The following is a 22713-nucleotide window of genomic DNA, read 5'->3' as shown; positions in this document are numbered from 1 at the left end:
AAGTAGAATCTATCTTGCTTAAATGTAATGACGTTGAAGGGTAATATGGGATGAAATCCTACTGAACACATTTTCCTCATGTCAAATTTTCTCACTTTTAAAAATAATCATGTCATTTATAAGATTATGTCTTTGTTGCGTTGTATGTCCCTCCCCCATGGTGCAACCCCTGCTTTCACTATATATGATGTTGGTATATGTGGAGGGGAAGGAAAAAAACAAATTGTTAAAACAGGGATACAGGAGGACCCATTGCAACAATGAGATGTACAAGTCGTTATGTCGAAAAACGAACTTTACAACTCTAGTGGGGGGGGGAGGGAGGAGGATATGAAGTGATGGGAAGGGGAAACAAAGCAGGAGGCTACGATGCTTGATAAGAAATGTGCTCATTATCTTACACATGTAATTGTAACCCCTATGTACAGTATTTTCACAATAAAAATATGTTTAAAAAGTAATCATGTCAACAAAATAAATAATGCTTACCTATACAATTATTTTTAGCAGCATGACTCAGTTATATGAGCATTATTGCAATACAAAAATCTTTCAAGATTTCTTTCTCGGAGTATCTTTCAAGGCTTAATACTAAGAGAAGCATATAAAGATATCCACAAAGAATATTATTTTTCTCAAAACTAGCCATCTGGATCATGTCGTTTTTATCTTTGATATTTATACAGTTCAATTTATTATCCTTGTTTTTTTAAGGGAGATATTTTGAAAAGTAATTGCATATTTGGTTACTTAATAGAATTGTTCTTTCCATCTGGAAAGAATGAGATAGGGAGTCAGAAATCTGATTGGCATATAACAGTTTTGGAGAAAATTAGAACTAGTCTCTACTACTATGTGGCTTCACTGGGGGAGGAGCAAGGGATGCAATATACATTTTATTTATTTTTATTTATTGTGAAAATACCGTACAGAGGGGTTACAATCACTTGAGCAAGGTAATGAGTACATTTCTTATCAAGCATTGTTGCCTCCTCCTTTGTTTCCCCTTACCATCCCTTCCTATCTCTCCCAAGCCCATGAGAATGTAAGGAAAAGTCTTTGAAAATCTCTGGACCTACCTATGAATAGAGAACTTCAGTACAGACAGGCTATAAAATTATCCTAGCAAATTAATCTCTCCTTTTCCCAGTACATTCTTGGATTTGACTGGGTATATCTGATTTGTAGTCAATAAATTAAGAAGGACAGGTTGTATTAGCTTCAAAATTGGCTTAGTAATGCTGGAGTTAAATAATATCTTTGAGTGTTTGAATTCTACCTTTTCCAGACCAAGAACACAAGACTCGTAGAGAAGCATTTGACCCACCCGTATTTCTTTTTGGTTTTCTACATATTGCTACATATTGGTTTTCTGAAATTTACACACCTCATCTTTATAAAAACTTCGAGGCTGGAGATATGTATGTTCTTGCTCTTTCCAAGCGATACCTGCATATCCTGATAGAACAGAAGCCTAGGTTGGTGGGCACTAACGCTTGACTCATAGCATAATAAAATAAATAGTACAGCTATAGTATGTAACTGCAGCTATCCCAAACCTTTTCAGAGATAGCATTCAATGTTTAATGACCTTTTTCTAGGTCAAATGTATTTTCTTTTGACAAGTTCACTTTCAGAGGAAAGTACAGCACCATCATTTGCAGCTTGAACCTGTTGCTGGAGTAGGTAATAGCAGGCATCACTTAGGGTAAATGAGTCTCATGGGAGTGGCCAATAGAAGAATTCCAAAGATGGGCAGTAGGGAAAGAAAGGAAAGGTATAAATTTGAAGTGATTTTTTCCCCAAAAATAAATAATAAAAAACAACAATGATTTATATGATCACTGCCTTTTAGAAGATTGAATTAGAGGATCTTTGACAAAACTGAAAATTTAGAGTGTCTGAATCTTTTTGGACATCTTGGTAGTCTGAGAAAAGACAGGTCACAGAAAGATACTTACCATTTCTTGTGAGCTGGGGAGTAGAAACTCTCTCCCTTGGGAATCCCACTACTCAGGGGTTGCTCCTTCTATAGACATCATGCTGTCTGCTTTGGGGTATGGTTAGCCATAGCCTGATCAAACTTTGAAAAAAAACCCTGTAATATTTAATATTTCAGTTGTCTACTCTTCCCCTGCTATCAGTGTAGGATACCTTCAGGATCACTCAGTATTTGGAATGTGCTGAGGGGAAGTGACGACAATGAATTTGACAACAAGGGATACATGCATGATAGAAAAGGACAGCAGAAATACAGTCCATGAACAAAATTAAAAAGCTAATGAATCCATTCCTATGGTCATGTGTCTGTAACACAAATAGGACTTGGTCTCTTCTGCATAATAGATTCATTTTTTTGAAAAAAAATTGAATTTCCTAGCTGATCTTTGCTCAGGTTTACCAACAGGTAACATGACTTGGCCAAGGGAAGTATTTATGACAACGAAAACTGAATGCCAGTTGAAGGTCAGGATGAGAGCCAGGGTTGTATATTGTCAACCACAAAGTGATGACATGTTCCCCAAGTCTTGAAACTAAACTTAGAGCTTGTTCTGCTGCTCATGATAAGAGACCAAAACTCAAAATCAAAGGAAATTCCACATCTCCAGTTCCCAAAGAGTGAAAGAAGTCTTCACAGGGCTGAAATGAACTCTTGATGAAGGCACGTTTTGCCATTGTCAGAAAATGGAAGCCTTCTTATCTACCAGGGAAATGTTTCTAGTTTCTCCAACAAAGCACTCAGATATGGGCGGAACAAAGCTGTCAGTCTCACCTTATTCTGATATCTAAAGGATCAGGGACCTTGAGCTGTGCAATCACCAATGGATTATGCCTAGTACACAGAAGACAGTGTGGCTGTTATGTCCATGGAGAGAGGGTGTCACACCATCTGATAGCAAAGTTCTATCAAGTCTTCACTGGTGGAAAGATTGAATCAGAATCATTGAATAAGTTCATGTTTGCTCATTGTCACTGAGACAGCTTGCTTTGCTAGTGGTCATGGGTACCCTAGCTATTGAATTCCTCATCTTGCTCTTTATTTATGAAGTAAATACTGGCTACTAATTTTGTGTTAAACCAAATATTGTACCCAGGAAACATATTCATTGTTTGAATCAAGAAAACACTTTAATTGTTCTTTATTAGTACATTATTTATATAATGATAAAGGAAGGATTCTATGGGAAAGTTTAAAGCTATTCAGATGTATAAAGTATCATTTTCCTGTATCTGACACCTAGGTTCTATTATATTAACAGTTTGTATTTTTCCCCTACAAGTATTTATTTTATTTTTTGTTGCCACCCCTTCCTATTCTGTTTTGATTATAGAGACATGAAATCAATAACATAATTTAGATAGTCAGAATAAGACAGGAAGAAGTTCTATTGGCAATTAAAGGGGATGTAGTATAAAAAGCCCAATTAGTTGAGCATCCACTGGAAGGCAACTACATTCCCAATGATTAGTTCAGTTAGGATTGAATGACTTGAGGTTAATAACCTGCATGCTAAACTATTACCTGACCTGTACCTATTTTAGTTTATGTTCTGGGATACACAAAGAAGGAATAGAGAGCTATCCTCAAAGATTGTAAAAAGGATTGGTGAAATGGAGGGAACATTTATCCTAACTTTTGTAAGCTAGACAAATTTGCTGACATTGTATTTTCTTGGGACATTAAAAAGAATGTTGGATGGGTACAGAGCTGACATTTGGAAGAGCTTGCACACCCAATGTCTACTTTCTTTTGCATAAGGGTATCAACTGCACAGTAATATCTTTGTGGTCTTTATTTCTTCAGAACATGGAAACAAAATAAATGAAATAGATGACAATGAGGAGAAAACATTCTGTAGTACAGATTATACGGCATCACTAGTGATTAGATCATAAACAATTAGAAACTTTATTTTTCTGTGTCAATAATGTGTACCATTTATAAGGAACAGCACAATTAGTGCACTTTCCCCCCCAAAGCTGTGCACAATAAACACAAAATAAAATAATCAAACAAAATGAAATAATTTTACACAACTATAATAATTAATAACAACCCTGGACAACCAGAATATTTTCCCTATAGTTACGAAACTTGAAAAGGCAAACAAAATGAAAAGCTTTGAAACTGAAATTGATCAATAGTAAGAAATCTCTTAAACTCCTCTGTAAAGACTGACTACAGGGTTACTGACATTTCAAATATGGCTAAAAATGAGTGAGAGGAAATCTTCCTAGTGTTTAAACAACTTATATGCCTTGACTATTTTTATTCAATGTTTCTAGACTAGCCACCATTTTTTAAAATCTCAAAAAAAGAAAAAAGAGTTAGAATGGGCCCTCAAAGTAGTCACCAGTATTGAGAAGGGCAATGGCAGTTCAGGAATGGGTCACAGAAAAGGACTTTTGCCACAGAGAGAAAAGTTAGGAGTATCTGCGCCTTCTCAGTGATGTGTATCATCAACATGATTGCCCTTCTTGGTTTAAACTGGGTAGAGATGTACGTTTCTTCAAGTTGGTCAAACAAAACCCTTACCCTCTTTTAAAAAGTGTCTTGGATATTTAGGCAGCTGAATTTGTTCAGTTTTAGTGTGTTTGTGTTGAGTTTCATAATTTTTTTCTGTTTGCTTGACAAAACTATTTCAATATAGCTATGCTAACTTGTACTCATCGATGTGGCAATCACACTCACTGAGTAAATATCCCTGGAGACCAGGAATCCAGGCTGTCTTAGTTATGATCCAGCCATTGGGAGGTTGCACACGATCTGGCATACTGACTTGGCAACCGCTGCTTCATTGTTCACTCAATCTCTAAATGTGTATTGAAAGGATGAATGGTCATGATTACTGCATGGAAGAGTGAGAAAAGAAGTCTCAAGGGCTTATTCTGAAGTATTTTTGAATCAGTATGGAGGGCCAGGAATGCCTCCTGCCTGGGACTCCTTAGAGGTGAAGAAATCTGAGAGGTGAGCAGTCATTCCTTAGCTCCTCACTGGTAGAATCATTACTTTGGGATGTTGGGTTTGTCCAGCTCTTTGGTATTCTGACATAGAAAGAGCCATTCATTTTCAAGGGTTAAACCTATCTTCTGCAATCCTCCTGGGAGGTACTAATCTCATTGGATGGCCTTCTCTTTATTGTAAGTAGAGGAGACATATTTTGAAAGGCCCATTGGTCACTCTGGCTTCATTTTTACTCAGGGACTACTGACAAATTCAGAGGGATCTGGACTGGATAGGACAAGAAAGAGGGCTCAGAATAGTCTTTTACATGAAAGAATAAAATGAAATGAACAAACTAGCACTATCATCTGTGCCAGACAGAGCAGATGTGCAATAAATACTTGGGGGAACAGGGTGTTTGGGAACAGTGGCTCTGAAGATCCAGGCTCATCTAATGCATCCACTTCTCTCCAGTGCTTTTTTTCTTTGGCCTACCTGTATTAATAGGTGATTATGAGAGACCTCTGATGTGTTCCACATGGCTAATCTTCTGTGGGGAGCTTGGCAGCTGGCCTGCTATCCCCTCAATTGCATTAACATCTTCCACGTGACAGTTATTGCTTCTTAGATATGAGTGTGCAGATTCATGGATAGTAAGCCATTTTCCTCTTCTATCCCTAGTAATACTCAAACTCAGTAACAACACAAAAGTAACAACTCAGGTGAAAAGAAAAACTCATTTATGTCTTCAATGTCCCATCAACATTGCTGAATGAGAGGATGGTATTTGCTATACTCTACTATATACAGATAACGCATTGTTTTATTTATTTATTTTTCATCCATGCACTGTGTAACAAGTATCACAACAACATTCCCAAACAGGCACATGAAGAAGGAGCAAATGTTTAGTCATGAGTGCAACAGGACTGGGCAAGCTATGGATGCCTTACAAAAATAAAACTGATGGACACATCCCAGGCAACAGCATTATGGGGCTGGAACACATACTGATGAAAATGGAAAAGGATGATAGTCTTTTGAATAGTCTGTTTGCACAGAGCAGGGTAGGGAGGAGGAGGAGGATTGAAATGGGACACCTGGCGGGTTAGCTGGAAGGAATAAGGGCCTTGGCTCATCACAGTCCAGAGCTTAGAGATCAGAAAGGAAGGGTTTTTGCCTGTTTCTGGGAATCTAGGTACAAGGCTAATGTGTTGAACAAGCGTGCCAGGCACCATATCCTAGAGTTCTAGACTCTAGAACTGTGGCTTCCTGGCACCATTCCTGCTCCCATGCTTCTTCTCAGAGGCAGCTTCGTCTCTAAGCACATCCAGGAAATAATTGAGAAGTTTGGTAATATAGTGTAGAACACATCCTTCTTCTATGCCCAGATTCTTTCTTAATCCAAAGTAATGGACAAGTGTTTGGAAGAGGTGAGGAGACTCTTAATGATTTCAAATTTTACGTCAAGCCCGTGTATCTTTGGATGGGTCATCATGTTTCATAAAGAGAAACAAGAACCTTGACCCTCCCAACACAAACAATGCAAAGCAGAAACTAAACAAAACAGAAACAAAAGTTGAACATCAGAACATCAGGTACCTCCCCAACCCCACTGAAAACAAAATTAAAAACAAGAAAACAACCCAAAACCTTAGCCATTTCTGAACCTAGAGAGCATGCAGCCCTTCTAGACAGAGCTGCAAGATAGCCCTGCCTCCAGATCTTGTTCAAAATGACGATGCCCCGGGAATGGGAGGTGACGGTTTCTGACTTCGGCCCTAGTACAGAGTATGCTCTTGAAGCTGGATTCCATCAGCAGGTAAGTGAACATGACAAATGTCAGTGTCCTCTGTTCATTGTACATAATTTTATGTATATATATGTATATATATATAAATTTACTATATCTGATTGTTCCTTTAGAAGCCTTTTATGTGGCAGTAGGCCTCCAGGGAGGAGAATAAAATGTACAAGAACCACAGGAGCACAAAGAGGCTGGAAGTCATGATCTTGGCAGTCCGGGGCCCACCCAGCTCACCTCCAATTTCTGGCCTCCGTCGATACAGCAGCACCCCCACATTGATGAAAGCAAAAATGGTGAAGAGAGTGACAGAGAAAGCTAGCGTGCCGGGAGACACTTTGAACTGTTCCCCATTGGTCGCATGGTAGATGGCAGCAATAGACCAGGCCACGCCGATTCCCAGAAAGACATTCACCGCATTGCTGCCAGTGACGTTACCTATGGACGCATCTGCATACTGGTCCTGGATGGCTGCCACTTTGCTGGCGAATGTGTCTGTAAAGAAAGAAGAAAGAAGATGATGATGCTCCACCTCCTAAAGATGTTCATGGACGGTTGGGAGCTTTAACTGTGTAGCTTAGATTCAAACCCGGTTTATAAACCCAGTGACCTACCGTGAACTTCCCTGTTCCTTTGAGTCAGTATCAGGAACCAAGTGTGACTGACAGAGAAAAATGATGCTAGTCAAGTTCTTTGTCAGCTCATACCATAATTCTTTGTATGAGGAGCTAGTAGGATAGTATTTTTTTTTCAAAGCATAATCACAGCCTGGCAACTCCAGAATCTAGTGGGGCTCTCTTGAAACCTGAATATTATAAGGCTCTATCCAACTGTGCTGGGACATAATCCCTGAGGCCCAGAAATCTATTTTAGTAACATCCCTAAAGATTCTAGGTCACTACAGGTTGAAAGCAAAGGCTGAAGGTGATTTCTGAGAGATGCTGTATCAGCAGTTCTTGTTTATCGATGAGAAAGTTACGGCATTGGGACAGATTTCCAATGACTCAAAAAGCAAGTCAGTAGTGGAATCGAAAAGAATCAAACTCGAATAGCAGTTGGCATTTGCCTAGCAACAGGAAAGCAGTTCCCCTATGTTCCCACATTTGCTGCTATGATGATTCTATGGCATGAGGAATCTTGGCTTAGAGATGGTAAGGGGTAGAAACAACACTCCGCAAGTAAGGAGAAGCAAAGGCAGCACTGCAGCCAGCTCTAGCCTGTTGTCTTCAAGACTTAGGCTTGTTAACTGTGATTCCTTACCTTTTACTGTGCCTCAAGTACCAATGCCATAGGGACCAAGGAACATCCTCAAAGCTCTCTGTTCACCATTACTCCTGAATGTGTCTCTTGGTGAAGTGAGAAAAGTCATTGGTTTGCCACAGGAGGTAAAGCACAGCAGTTTCAGATCTGCCATCACCAGACTGTGTGTCTGAGGACGAACTCACTTCCTAATCTCTGAGATGGGGATGCTAATCTCCACTTCAGCTTATTACTGTTAAACTGAAATGTTCCAGGAGAAGTGCTTGTTGGTAAGAGTTTAGCTCTTTTTGTGTTTTTTTTTTGGAAAGATAATGTAAAAAGAGTACTCTGGATTAGTTTAATGCTGGGGCAGGACAGGAAATTCCATTAAGCATGAAAACAGAACTTGCAGGGAACTCCTTTTCTTACCTATGTGATGACTAGTTATTGACATCCATTTCCTTTCAGCTAGTTTTTTCAAAATGCCTTGTGCAGTAGGCTTACAGATGTTAACAATGGTCAGGGTGAACTCACATCTGCAAAGCCAGTAATAGCAAGTATTACAGAACTCCCAAATGCTGCATCATCTACTCTCATCTTCCTGAGGCTCCTGGCATGTTCTGTGCCCCAATATACAGCTGTACAATACCTGATGAGATTTTTCTCTTTGCTGCTCTTATTTTTGCCACACCCATTCTTGGTAAGCCTCCAATGCACCCAAAACTTCTAGCTCTGGGACTATCAAGGGGCATAAGGAAAAAGAGAGGAAAAAAGTAGATGGTGAATAAATTCTAAATATATTGAAACTATGAAAGAAGATGGCAAAAAGAACCTCAAGGAAAAACTTGCACCCAAAAGGTGCAAGTTCATACCACCTGTAGACTCTCTGTTTATGACGAGTAAGAAGGCGACACAGGTTGATGAGAGGCCATGTGGTAAGATGTTCTTTCTGAAAGGAAGTTGGTCAGCCTTGGAGGCCTGCCTATCTCATGGACTCTGATCACTATCTGGGATGGATAGCAGGTTGTATGCCCCTTTCATAAAGAAATGGAAACAATGAAGATCTGGTACATTCATCTCAGAAAGGTATAAAATCATGTTATGTGGAGAAAAAACAGATGGAGGGTTGGGAAGGTGGCTCAGTGGTAGAGCGCTTACCTTGCATGCATGAGGCCCTGGGTTTGATTCCTCAGCACCACATAAGCAAAAAGAAAAAAGCTGGAAGTGGCTCTGTGGTTCAAGTGGTAGGGTGCTAGCCTTGAGCTGAAGAGCTGAGGTACAGTGCCCAGGCCCAGAGTTCAGGCCCCACGACCGGACCAAAACAAAAAAAAAAGAAAAACAGATGGAACTGGGGTTTATTATGTTGCACAAGATGAGACAAACTTTTAAGTTTTTGACTTTAACACCAAATATTGGGTGTTTTCCCTCATTTGTGAAAGCTAGACCTAAAGGCATGATTCCAACTCTGGGACTATCGAGGGGCATAAGGGGAAAGAGAGAGGAAAAAAAGTAGATGGTGAATAAATTCTAAATATATTGAAGCTATGAATGTTCAATATGAGGTTGAGAGGATTGGGAAAGAGAAAGAAATGGAGAGAAAATAATAGAGAAAGCAACAATAGAGGTTATTCTGATTAAAGCATATTATAATGACATCTGAAATAACATGGTGAAACTCCTTTATACAATTAATATATACACAAAAGAAAGAGCATAATAGGAAAGTAAAAGAGGCTCTATTGGGGGAAAAGCAGATAGAAGAGGAGGACGAATGAACATGGCAAGTGAGAAGAAATATGGTTCAAGTATTAAAGAGGGCAACAAGACCTGCTGAAATTACTTTAAAAGAGGAAAGGGGTTAAGAGAAAGTTATACAGGGGGTGAATATGATCAGAGTATGTTGTATGCGTGCATGGAAATGTCACAATGAAATCCCTTCTTTATAAACAATGAATATTAATAGAAATAAAGAAATGAAGGCTAGAGGTATGGCCCAAATGGTAGAGACTGCCTAGCAAGCACCAGATCCTGGGTTTAAACCCCTAGTACTGTCCTCTCTCTGCACCAGATACTGCTCTGCAATGAGATTATGTGTGTGTGTGTGTGTGTGTGTGTGTGTGAATCCATATATATTATATTTATGTGTGTGTGTGTGTGTGTGTGAATCCATATATATTATATTTATGTATGTACTTATTATTTTCCCTAACATCCACAGTTCTTAGGGACTAGACATTATTAGCATTCTTTTATAATCTTGGAAACTGTGACATGGTGATATTACGGCCCTTGTTCAAGACCTTGGACAATATAGTGAATTTTCCTATCGAATATATTTGATTCTCAAATGTGTGAGAACAGGCTTTGAGAATGGGCTTCCTCTAAAGACTAAAGGTTTTCTTTGATCTCAGTCTATTCTAGGTTTTCCTGTTGCATCCACTTAGAAATTACAAAGATTCTCCTCAGATGGTTACTCATACAAAAACTGAAAGAAGACACAGGTGATTTGCTGATCTGCCCTCTGGACTTCGGCTTCTACGTGCTTCTGTGCTCTCACACTGCAGCCCAGTCATGATGGCTGCAGACTTTGGCGAGTTAAAGCAAAGCTAGACAGATCTTAATGGTTGTGTGCATTTCATGGTGAAGAGTTATTAGGAGATGCTGCAACAAAAGCCTCAATAAAGAGAAGAAATAACTTTGCTTTCCTTCTTCAAGGACAGGCAGCAGAGTAAAGGAATAAGAATCCTAGGAAAAGCAGCTTATGGCTTGGCTGCTGCTAGGAGCACCTGCCCTTATTTGGAGTGAAGGAGCTGCTAGCGCTAGCTGGTGGTGACAAATGGCTGCGTTAGGTGGGGCAGCTGAGGGGAGGGGAGATTCCCTTCCATGCTCTAGAGACCCATTACCTAGGTGTTCCAATGCACAGACCTCCTTCCCTCCCCTGGCGTGTGACACACCATACAGGATGTGATGCCCTGAACTCCTTGGTGCTCTATCTCCATTCAGAACCCCTGGACTATCCAGATAGACATCTCTGCCTCCTCCCCAGACTCCTGCATTGGTGGGCTCCTAAAAACCCCATCCAGTCCTTGAGGCTGGAATGGCAAACACAGCATGTCTGCAGTACTTTCTTCTCTCTCATTCAATTTTTCAATAACCTATTTGTGCAAATATTACATAAAAATATTACTTAAAAGAACAGGTTCCTATTTTCAAATGTCTTCCTCTGGAGTCCCTAAAAATTTGTTAGCCAAGGTGATAAGCTTGTTACATAAATAAAACATGTTCTAGGTTTTATTCATCTGGGTTATACAGCAGACCTTTACGTCTATTTTTATTTTCAATTCCAAAGCTATATTAAAGAAAGAACATGCATATTCAAAACATGAACCTTAGCTCTGACAGCGATATATCTGATTTCCAAATGAAGTGTGATGGATTCTCTCCAAATCACTTTCACTTGCTGCTTTGCTGCTGAGCACACGGAGCAATGCACTACTCAGCATATATCAGGTGCTTCCAAGGCATACCCCAAACGCTAAGTCCGGAACCTGTCTATGGCCGAACAATGCTGTCCTCCAAAGGGAAACCCAAGACATAACTTCTTCCTTGGTCTCTAAAGGGACATGCTCATATCCAGAGCTTGGCTTATTAAATGCAGACATACAGGCATCAGCTGTTCAATTTAAGACATGTTAACAATTGCATACATGTTTTCTTATGTATACACTCCAAGCCAGACTTCTAAGTTTGTGCTTTCAACTCCTACCCTGAATTCCAAAAATCATTTGGATTAGTTGACCCCATATTCTTAGTTCACATGACTAAATCAATAAGAGAGAAGGGTTGTTTAAAAGGCAGTATGGCTGGCATTAAGCCACACATCATGAAGTTCAGACATAATTGCTCTCTGCAGACCTCTTTCAAATTCACTGTGCATAACTTTGGCCAAGTCATCTGGTCAATATGCAAGAATAATACCTTTCCTGTCTTCCAGGAATTTTTACCTGTACTATACAAACTTTATAGCTACAGATAGACTAAGCCTTGAGCATCTCTTCTATAAGATGGGTGTTGTAGGTCATAGGAGGTTTCTGTATTATCTGAGGCAAAAATTTCATCACAGAGGTTTTATCTTACTTTCCAGCTCTTAGCATGCTCCCTGGACTTGCTGCCCAACTCTGAAGTGATATGCATTCAGGAAATGAGCCTGGAAGTGATTATAACTGCAGTCCAGGCTGGGGATGGCGATTCAGTTGTTTCTCCCCAGCACCTATGAATTACTGACAAGTTAAGACACAGCCCAGGATAAGCATCACAGTTTCTAGGTTGAAGGAGCCTCCATAGGGAAATACACCAGCTTTTCCAAATATCTGTCTGTTCTGGACAAGCTACCTCACATTTTTAGGCTCCAGATTGCTCATCTAAAATGAAGAATTAGATCTCTAAGATTCTCTGTGGTCTTACTGTTTGAATGGTCTACAGAATATACCAATAGCTCTGTTGTGCAATGGATAGCACACTGGACTTCTACATATGCTTTTGGTGTTATTTCTATCGGGGTTTGTATATGATCTTGCTTCATTAGAAATACTTTAAAATCCTAGGAAAGATTTTGAGACTTTTAGATTTTTGTTATTGCTCAAACTATCAATGTGTATGAAATTAAACCATGCAGGGTAGCCTTTTACCTTTGAATGTTAGGTAAGACTTGTTAGCAAAATTATTTGCTTTAACTGAATTTAGCAGTCATCCCTTTCACTAGGTAAGCAATGCTATAAATGGGGGGTGCAGAGATGCCTATAATTCAAAAACTGTGCTTAATGTCAATAATGTTTGTAAACATGGAGATTTTTGTTTAAAAAATGTGTATTTGGTAGCCAGGCCTGGGTGGCTTGTCCCTGTAATCCTAGCTACTCAGGAGGCTGAGATCTATCACGGTTTGAAGCCAGCCCAGGCAGGAAAGTCCATGAAACTCTTATCTCCAATTAATCACCAGAAAACTAGAAGTGGTGCTGTGGCTGAAGTGGTAAAACACTAGCCTTGCATGAAGAAGCTCAGGAATAGTGCCCAGGTTCTGAGTTCAAACCCTATGACTGACACAAAATTTTTTTTCAAAAAGGTAGAATTGGGGCCTCATTCTTAATCACACTCTCCCAGGACTCAGAAATAAACCCTTTAACAATTATCTTGTTTACACTAAGGGCAGAGAACCATAATTCTACCATATGGCAATGAGAGAAATTGTTTCAAACGCCCACAGTTTGAGGCCCTTCTAGGAAGAATAGGTAAAACTTAAGCTAATCACAAGTCAAGAGTAGCTGATCAAAAGCATGGATGCTCCTGATGGGCTGGTCATTTTGCTCATAAAACAACCTGGAGTGGCGGCCAGTCACACCTGCAATTCTACCTACTCAGGAGTCTGAGAACTGAGGATCATGGTTTGAAGCTAGCCCGGGCAGGAAAGCCCATGAGACTCTTATCCATAATGAACCACTAAAAGATTGGAAATGGTAGAGTGCTAGCTTTGAGCAAAAAAGCTCAAGGACAACACCTAGTCCCTAAGCTCAAGCCCTAGAAGCAGCACACAAATGAAAACAAAAACAGAAACAACTTGGGTGGGCAGGCTTGGTGGAGGTGCTACAGTTGCCCAATGTGGGAACTCTTCTCACTCAGGATTATGAGCTCTCTCTCTCTCTCTTTCCCTCTCCCTCCCTTCTTGCCCCCTTCCCTCTCTCCTTCCCTCTTCTTACGTCCCACTGAAGGGAATGAATTAACATGATTCACCCTCAATACACCCTGTTCAATATTACTGGCAATTTTTATGACACAATAGAGTCAGAGATTTGGTCAGTGTTATAAATCCTGGCTTACACTGATGATTTTTAACTTTTGGGGAGTTATCACACCCTTGAAGAAGACATTCAAACTTTATAAAGTCATGTACTAAAATTCTTAAAACAATTCTTAAAAATCAGAGCTGAGATCTCCTGGTTTAAGGCCCTCATCTTCCCAGGGGCTACAAGGCAGGTGGTGTTACTTAGACAATGGTTATTCTTTCAATTCTGTCCTTTCCTCTATACACTCTTGAACTTTAGATAGACATGGGTTCCATATGTGCTAATTCTTCTGTTGTCACTGAGGGCTGTTGTCTTGAGTTATGAACCTTGAGTAAAGATGAAAACCTCACTCCTATGTGCTCTCTCTCTCTCTCTCTCTCTCACACATACACACACACACACACACACACACACACACACACACACACACACACACACACACAATTAATTTCTTGCTTCAGGTAAAAGGAATCCTTATTTGGTTTCCAAGAGAAGTTCCAGAGGTCAAGGAATTATTGATGTCTGATTTCTTTAATGATTCTTTAGGAATGGAATTGTAAAGGGAAACAAAACAACCCACTGAAAATTACTGCCCATAAAAGTTATCCCTGAAGAGATGTAAATGGTGACAGTGCCGTGACCCATTTTTAGATGTGAAGAAAACAGGTAAGTAAAAAGCTCAAGAAGACTGGGCTTGGCAGGCCCAAGAGCTCCTGCTTTCAGTCTTCATAGCTTATTTTAATTTTTTAAAAATAAAAGATGGAATAAATTTCTTTTTGAATGTCATAAGTGACAAACAAAACTGTTTTAAATTTTTGTCCCAATTTTGAGACTTGGACTCAAACCCTAGGCCCTATCCTTGGCTTTTTTTTCTGCTCAAGGCTGGGGTTCTACCACTTAACCCAAAACTCGAACTAGCCTTTGGCTAGCTTATTGGAGGTAGGATTCTCACAGACTTTTCTACCTGGGCTAGCCAAAATTTGAAACATAATCCTTAGCTCTCAGCCTCCTGCATAGCTAGAATTACAGGAGTGAATGAGCAGCCCCAGGATAATATTTGAAGTTTTGATGATTACAAGTATCACATTGCTTTTCAGATTAGTTTAAGCTTCTTGGTTAGTTATGGGCATTGTAAGAGGAACTTCAAATTGCTTTATGCTACATAGTTCATTAATCTTCCACGGTAGACTCAGTTCATGAATCCTTACTGTCAGGACAAGAATCCTTGATACTGGAGAAGTATTAATTCTAATTCTTATTATTTTTTTGGTGGTACTAGGATTTGAACTCAAAACTTGGTACTTGCTAGGCTGGTGCTCCACCCTTTCAGCCATGCTTCTGGCCCTGCATTTTACTGGTTATTTTTTGAAATGGAACTTTTCTGTAAGAAAAGTTCTGTTCCAAAACAGTGACTATTTCCAGATTTCAGCCTCCTAAGTAGCTAGGATTATAGGTGTGAGCCACCAGGGACCAGCTTATTGGTTTCTATTATTGATGACAGGTCATTTGCCTCTTTCTCTCTAAATGCAGAATTCTCTAAGTACAGAATACATAGTAGTAACTCCAAAAACTTCTAGTGAAGTCTCATGCTGAGTGCTAGCTCTCCCTCAGCAACTTAAGCCACAGAGCTTGACAAGTGAGTTAATTTGGGGTTCTGCTTTGCATGCCTTAGCCATTTTGAAGCCTTACCAGGCACAGATACTTTCAGACAACAATATTTTCACAATCAGTTTGGACATTTGTGGATATCTGTCTCCTCAACACTACTGCTCTGGACTGGCAAAACTAGAATTAGTCCTCTGCCTTTTGAGGGAGTCATTGCCGTCTGGAACTAAAGGAAGTCTTGCTTTTTGTCTCAACCCACATTTTTTTTTACAATGATAACCTAATAATAGCTTGTAATTTATGAAGGGCCATGCCAAAAAGTTCTCATGGGTTCCAGAAGAGGAGGGAAAAGAAAACAAATACAGCACATAATTTCCTGATTGTAAACAATAGAATCCAAATAAGCGAGTTTCTCCTACTGCACAAAATAATAGAAATTTACATATAATTCTTCTAACATGGCTGTTAGCAGAGTCAGCATTTGGAGACCATGTGCTGGAAAAGGTGGCTGTATACCACAAGGCACAAGTAATACAGAGCTCATGTTTCATTCCTGAGGAGAGGGAGGAGGTGAGGGCTGTGTGTTGGGGAACCATCATAGCATTCCAGCTGGCATTGTGCATAAATGCCACGTTGATTTCCTTTCTATAATATGCATTATCCCAAACGATAGTAAAATTCTTTTATAGCCACATGTGAGATTTGGCTTTTAAATTGACTTCATATTTTATTTGTCCTCTGTTCTAAAAATACCACTGGGTTAAATTCATTTGGTTGCTCATGTAGTGTCCATGACGTGGGTAATTATGATTTCTTAGAGCCTTAGTTTTCTTCCTTTGAAATGAACAGCAATGTATCTTTCTTTGTGCAGAGGGCCCCTGCCCATGGCTTCTGATGAATAGGCCTCCTCTGTCTCAGCTCTCTTCCTAAGGGTTGTGATGTGATGGATTTGTATTGATCAGGGGTCAACAACCAGCATTTATAAGGTGATAACCTGTGGCCATGGATGAGATTTGGAATTTGCCCCTTTGGGACTGTGTTCTGATCAACCAAATGAATTGGCTAAAGACATTCAGTATTTATAGTTCATTAAGCATAGAGTATTAGCCTAGCAGTCTCTAGTGCAAAGTGTAAGTACCATCCTGTGATACTCCTACCCCCTCCCACAATCTGTAACATATGAACTGAGATTACTGTTGAGGAGACTACTGGGAGTACTCTGAAAGACGTATGATTCCACAGATTCACAAAACAGCCAAGACCAAGGCTATGTCATAGACTTCTCATTTACAAATACCTATAGAAGACATTGTAATGAATAAAATAATGTTAAAATCTTGGAAGTTATGGTAAATTTCAATATTATGTATTTTTCAAGTAAGTATGATTACAAGCAGATAGAGAATCTGTGATTTTTTTTAACAAATATTAAAATTGCTATAGGTAAAATTTTGAGAGAAGACAAAACTATAGAATCAGAAAATATATTGTTGGCTTTGCCTGGACTGACAAAGAATACAAGGGTCACCTGTAAATAGTCACAAGGACCTGTCTGAAGTAGTAAAATGTTCTGAAATTGGATTAGGGTAACGGCAGCACGAAGCAGTGAGTTTATTAAAAAAAACAAACAAACACTGCATGGAAGAGTTCGAATGCATTAGAATTTTATGAGATGTAGGCAATGATTCAGTGAAGCTAAGATATAGTCTGGGCCTGCACTGGCAAGGAAAAGTAGTGCTTAAGATTAAAAAATGGTATTGCCTTATCTGTAAATTTTAATAGAAAAAGCAAGATAGGCACAATGGCTCATGTTTCAATCCCAACTTACTGAACAGGTAGAGACTGAGAGAATCATAGTTTAAGGCCAGCACTAGCAAAAAAGTAAGACAGCATCTCAACAAACAAGCCAGGCACGATAATTAATACATGTCTGCAATTTCAGCTATCTACGAGGCGTTGGCGGATGGATGGAGAATGCCTGAAGCCACCTAGGGCAAAAAGGGATAGTCTTTGTGAAAAATAAAAAGCATAAAAAGTTGGGGGTTTGGCTCAAGGAATACAGTGTTTGCCTATCAAGAGCAAGACCAGAGTTCAAATCCCAATTATCACTTACATTTACAAAGGAAAAGAGAGGGGAAAAAAAACCTACCAGCTCAACATCATTTACAAGTCACCTGTTATAGACTTACCCTTTTGCTCATCTCCATGGAGTAAATGCTCCATGGGTCTAATGCTATTGCTGTACTTGATACTCGTGTCTTTTGAAATACACCCTGAGCCTGAGAATAACAGGGAGGTTTGCATTCATTTACATCATTCACGCATAGCATCAATTCTTCAGACACATACAACCACATGCACACATACACGTGCTGGCATCATGTTTCTGCCAAGTATTCTTGTTTTGGCCCACCAAGAGTTTGTAAGAAGGTCTGGACAGACAGAATGGGACAAAGTATTTTCAGCTCCTTTCTCTTATCCTGTGACTTTTATGTGGCTGAGTGAAGCTAGCTCACGTGGGCTTGGGGCACGAATCCAGACTCTGCAAGGCTTCAGGTGGGCAGGATGTGCTCTGAGCATCCCTGCTCCTTGGACCACCTCCTGTTAGATGACGTCATTGTCATCATCCTGGTTGCACTCCAGCCTTGTGCTGGGTGCCAGGTGGCACATAGACATGCCCTTTGAGAAAAATAAATCAGGGACTGTAAAAAAGAAAAGACTTTAAAAGTATTAAAGACAAGTTCTATTGTATTTTGAGCAGAATGGATACAAGATGCAAATCATTTTTAAAATGGATCTCTTCCAGGTTCTTACAAAAGTTTCGAGTTGGCTGTACACAGCCTCTTCCACAGTTTTTAGCATAGGGTAACAGGCAGTTCTGGTGCTAGGTAAAGAGCAAATCTGGTAGAATCTGGGGCCTAGCTTTCCTTTGTTTCAATCTCTCCCTGTAAAGTTATGCTCCTGTGGGCGTCCTTTGGCTCTAGTGATGTCACCTCTTTGTGGGCTAGCATGCTGGAAAGCACAGGACACTTCATCTCCAGATGGCTACTTGCTGGAATGGGATTAAGACAAGGGAATCTATCAGAGTGACTAGGGCCATTCAACACTGCTCCTCTGGAAGTGTCCCTGGATGGCCCAGACTCCTGACCTGACTGCAGCTGAGGTTCCATTTTCAGACTTTCTTGGTTAGTAAAGAAAGTGGCTGGTACTGAGAATCTGGAAATAAAACATATCAGATCTTTAGGATCCTGTTGGGGAGAGATAACACCAAAGCCATGGGGAACTCTTGACTCAAGGTGAAGTAATTCTGTTTCCACTTCTTTTGGGGGGCCTAATTAAATATGAAGATGCCCTTTAGTGTGGCCACTTCTTGAACCCTGTGGCAATCTGACTTGAAATGTGAAGGTGCAGAGAAGAAAGGTCAGGGCAGTGTCTATCTCATGGGAAAACTCAGCAAAAGATAAACATGAAGATAGACTGAGGATTTGCATAGCTGTCATTTCAATGGCTGAGATATACTGTAAGCTGCATACCCCAAGAGCCCTAAACTCATCAATATATCAAACAGAAGGGAAAAGAGATGCACTCTTCTTTTTAGTGTCCACTATATGCCCAATGCTAGGTACCTTAGAAATGGACTTCTATGTAATCATCACTACAGTTCTGTGAGAGACCTTTTCATGATTCAGGCTAAGAAAATAAAGGCTAAGAGACATTTTGCTTCTGGGGTGTGCCATACATTGAATACAAATGGAGGAAGGAGGATTGGTTTGAACTCTGGTCCACTTGTCTCTAAAGCTCATATTCTTTTGTATCCCCTTGGTGCATATTCATGGGCTCTGTTCTAAGAGTATATCATTCTTTCGAAAGTGAGTCTGTTAATCATAGATTGATCTTGTAAGTTCTGTAGGGAAAACACCAAATCCATGTTAAATGGGATGGGAAGAGAGGAAATGGTGGAATCAATGTGATTCTTGTATGTTCTTCAAGGGAGCGTAGATGACTGCTAATTCAGAATGACAGGGCATAATTTCCCACTCAGGATAGTGCTGGCTTTGAGTTGGGCATGTGGTGTTCCCTTTTGACCCCATCACTGTGGTTAAGCAAGTGGCAGACTGGGTGTTCATGCCTGAGGCTCGGCAGTAATTTCCAATGATCCTACACCCCCGTCTCCTACTTTTTTTCTTGGACACTAGAAAACTACCTCTGTAGCCCCTTCCCTGGGACCTACCCACACATATGTGTCTCACAGACAGTATGATCTAGACCTGAGCTCACATGCATTAGCAGCACGTAACTGTACTGATGAGGACAGTTCTGTATTCTGCCTACTGTCATCTACTGCAGAAAACTGAACATCTTTAAGAATGTCCAGTGTTTAAAGCTTTACAGTATAGATTGTAAGGTGGTGGCTCTAGAAGGAGACTTTTTATTAATTTCTAACTTTATTTGAAGCATGAAGTCTACTAGCCTTACTAGGGAATAATAATGTTTCTGAGTTCAAGGTGGTGAACGCAGGCCCAATGTTGCATGCTCTCAAAATGGTAAAGGCTAAGATTGAGGCATGGAAAGATATAGGTAATTTAAAAAAAACTTGTAAGACCTATGGAAAAGTATGGTCATTACTTTAAAAACAAAATACAAAGTGGCTGATATAGTGGTTGAATACCAGATTACAAAGAGTGATATTACAGATTCTATAAAATATCATCCCAATAAAATTGGACTATATGTGGACAAATCATTAAATTCCACATGAGACTTAACTTCCTTAAGTAACTTGAGGATTCTGGGTGCTCATTCTCCAGAAAACTATATTTACCTTACAAGAGGGCCATTTCTGTATCTACCCATAGCTATGGTGCCCTATATACCTCCATGAGTGTCATTTGGAGCATCATGCCTTCTTAAGACTACAGACTATGACCTGTAAATCTCTAAATGTTATTTTAGGCTCCACTGAGCAGCAAGAGGTGGTAATCTGTAAAGTATTTGTGACTTAAATGTAATACAGAAAATGTTAGTTTTGAGAGTTACTAGAAGCCAGGAAATTAAAAACTGAAAAATGTAAACCATTAGTACCTCCTGCTTTTTCTGTTATAAAAATAATACAGGGTATCCTAGCTCAGTGAAAAACAAATAAAAAACCCTTATATTGAGAAGAATACAGGGAACCAAATAAATAAATAGAAGTTGGGAGGAAGTGAAATCATTTCGTATCACTGATGATATAGTAAGGTAATATAAAAACTGTGCTCATGCCTTACACACACACACACACACACACACACACACACACACACACACACACACACACACACACACATGTACTTTGGGCAAATTTAAAAAATTTCTTCCCTTGCTCATAGAACTTTCCCCATTTATCCTCATCTTCTGACCGCTTCTATTCCATTTTTTTTCAGAGTTGAATTCGGTGTGTGAAGAATGAGGTAATTATTTCCTGCTCCTTACACCAGTTTCCAGTAGACAAAGTACTGTGACACCTACATATTACTTAATCATCTTATTGATCCTATTTGAATTGCCATGTAGTATAATGTCTATTTTACAGTCAAGAGAACGGAGGCTACAAGAGTCCAGAAATCGATTCCAGCCACACAGTGAGTAATGACCAGAAGCCCAGCTTTCTGAATTCTATTCTAAAGCTCTTTTCACCATTTCTGCAATGAGCATACGACCCCATAACACAAGAACACATGCAAACAATAGGTAGCACCAGTTCCATACCAAATTCTTCCTATGGTATTTACAAGCATGGGAGTGCTGTGATTTAAAAATAACACAGTTAAAAATAACATTTTAAAAAAGTCTCTGTATCCATAATGGAGAACGCCTCAGCAAGTATCTAAAGTATATGCTTTCCTACCTGTCAGATTTCAAAGGATAAAGGGTTATTCAAAATATTTGAAGAAATAGAAAAAACATCTTAAAATGCTAGGGGCTAAGGTCCAGCCTAGAATATTCATTTAAAAACTTTTACTGGTGTTGTAGTAAGCAAATGGCAAAGGGAAGCTCCAGGGGAAAGTAAGTCATACAAGACCCGAACTGAGTCAAGACTAGGGAGAGAGACAATAGGAGACTACTGTAGAATCTGGGTGCAAAGAAGTGGCTGTGTAGACTATAGGAAGATGGAGGAAGAGCTAAGTGGGGCTGATCAACTGGCAACTGTAGAGGGAAGAAGTTAAAGAGGAATTGAGTGTGGGGAGGAGGAAAAAGGAACCCAGGACACCCGGTTGGATGATGATACTGTTTTCCCAAGAAAGGCATGATCTAGAAAGAACAGGTTTAATAGAAAAGTGAGGTCACTAGGTAGCAGAAACCAATCACTTTATTTTGAATGAGGCCATATTGAGCTGTGGATTAGACATCCAGCTGTGGGTATATGAATCTGGCACAGAAGCCAGGGGCTGGAGAGATATTTTTGTCAATCCTTGTCATACAAATGGCATGTAAGCTGTGATGGCTCTGTATAGGGAGTAAGAATGGGCTGGGCTACACAACAGACTCTTGGCTCTCTTCAACATACCGAAGTCGGAAGAGACTGTTTTGGAAGCCTTTTTCTCCAGACACCAAGGCCTGCAGAACCGATGATTCAGGGAAAAGAAGACTCATCCGCTATTCGCGGGAGTGGATCTTCCAGTGGGTATAGGCCCATCTAAGGCTGGGGTTTGTGAGAACCTTTGTAAGTCCCTCAGTGCTAGTGGGAGTTAATGAGCCTTGGGTACCCGCTAGCATGAGGAAGCCACTGTCTTACCCGGAAAGTCATAAGCTTTTTCCAATAGACTGCTGAATAATTCCGTAAAGTGTACTCTTCATGAGATATGTGGCATAATGAGATATGTAGCATAGGCAAGTTTTCAACTCCTGTCTGACAGCACAATCTAAGTATCTAAGAGCCTCACCTTGAAGCAGGCAGAAGTTCACCAGGCACTGTGCAGGAAAGCTTCTACTTTAGGAAAAGTGCCAAGATAGCAGCCTAGAGAGGATGCTGGGTCCCTGGGCCAATACTGACTAATAGCAGACTGTAAGTGGAGATGATTGTTTTAAGCTCTTTTACCTGTAGCAACTGAGTTTTCTAGATGTAGAACCAATAGCATCATTTTAATTTATCTTTAGGAGTCAGGGGATATAATGAAACATGGCTCTGAATTAGCAGGGTTGAAGGATAAATATTATGCTCACCTAGCATCTTCTTTAATTTCCTAGCTTTTTGAGGCAGGAAATGCTTGATTATCTGAAATTACTTATGAGTTTATTGTTTA

At 39.8% G+C, this 22713-nt stretch overlaps 1 protein-coding gene across 5 annotated transcripts in view; it reads right to left on the bottom strand.

Annotated features, from left to right (window-relative positions):
• Positions 1-5779: 5779 nt before the first annotated feature.
• Slc8a1 (solute carrier family 8 member A1) overlaps positions 5780-22713 on the bottom strand; it is a 278075-nt gene continuing 261141 nt past the window's right edge. For all 5 annotated transcript variants that reach the window (XM_042675377.1, XM_042675379.1, XM_042675380.1 and 2 more), the window contains one exon: positions 5780-7244. In XM_042675377.1, the coding sequence (XP_042531311.1) occupies positions 6868-7244 (377 nt within the window). In that variant the 3' untranslated portion in view covers positions 5780-6867. The remainder of the gene's footprint in view (positions 7245-22713) is intronic.

Source organism: Dipodomys spectabilis, unplaced genomic scaffold, assembly GCF_019054845.1.
Source record: "Dipodomys spectabilis isolate Male_0828 unplaced genomic scaffold, ASM1905484v1 ptg000026l, whole genome shotgun sequence".
NCBI lineage: Eukaryota > Metazoa > Chordata > Mammalia > Rodentia > Heteromyidae > Dipodomys > Dipodomys spectabilis.
Note: the sequence above shows the minus strand (reverse complement) of the source record. Positions and strands in the feature narration are given on the sequence as shown.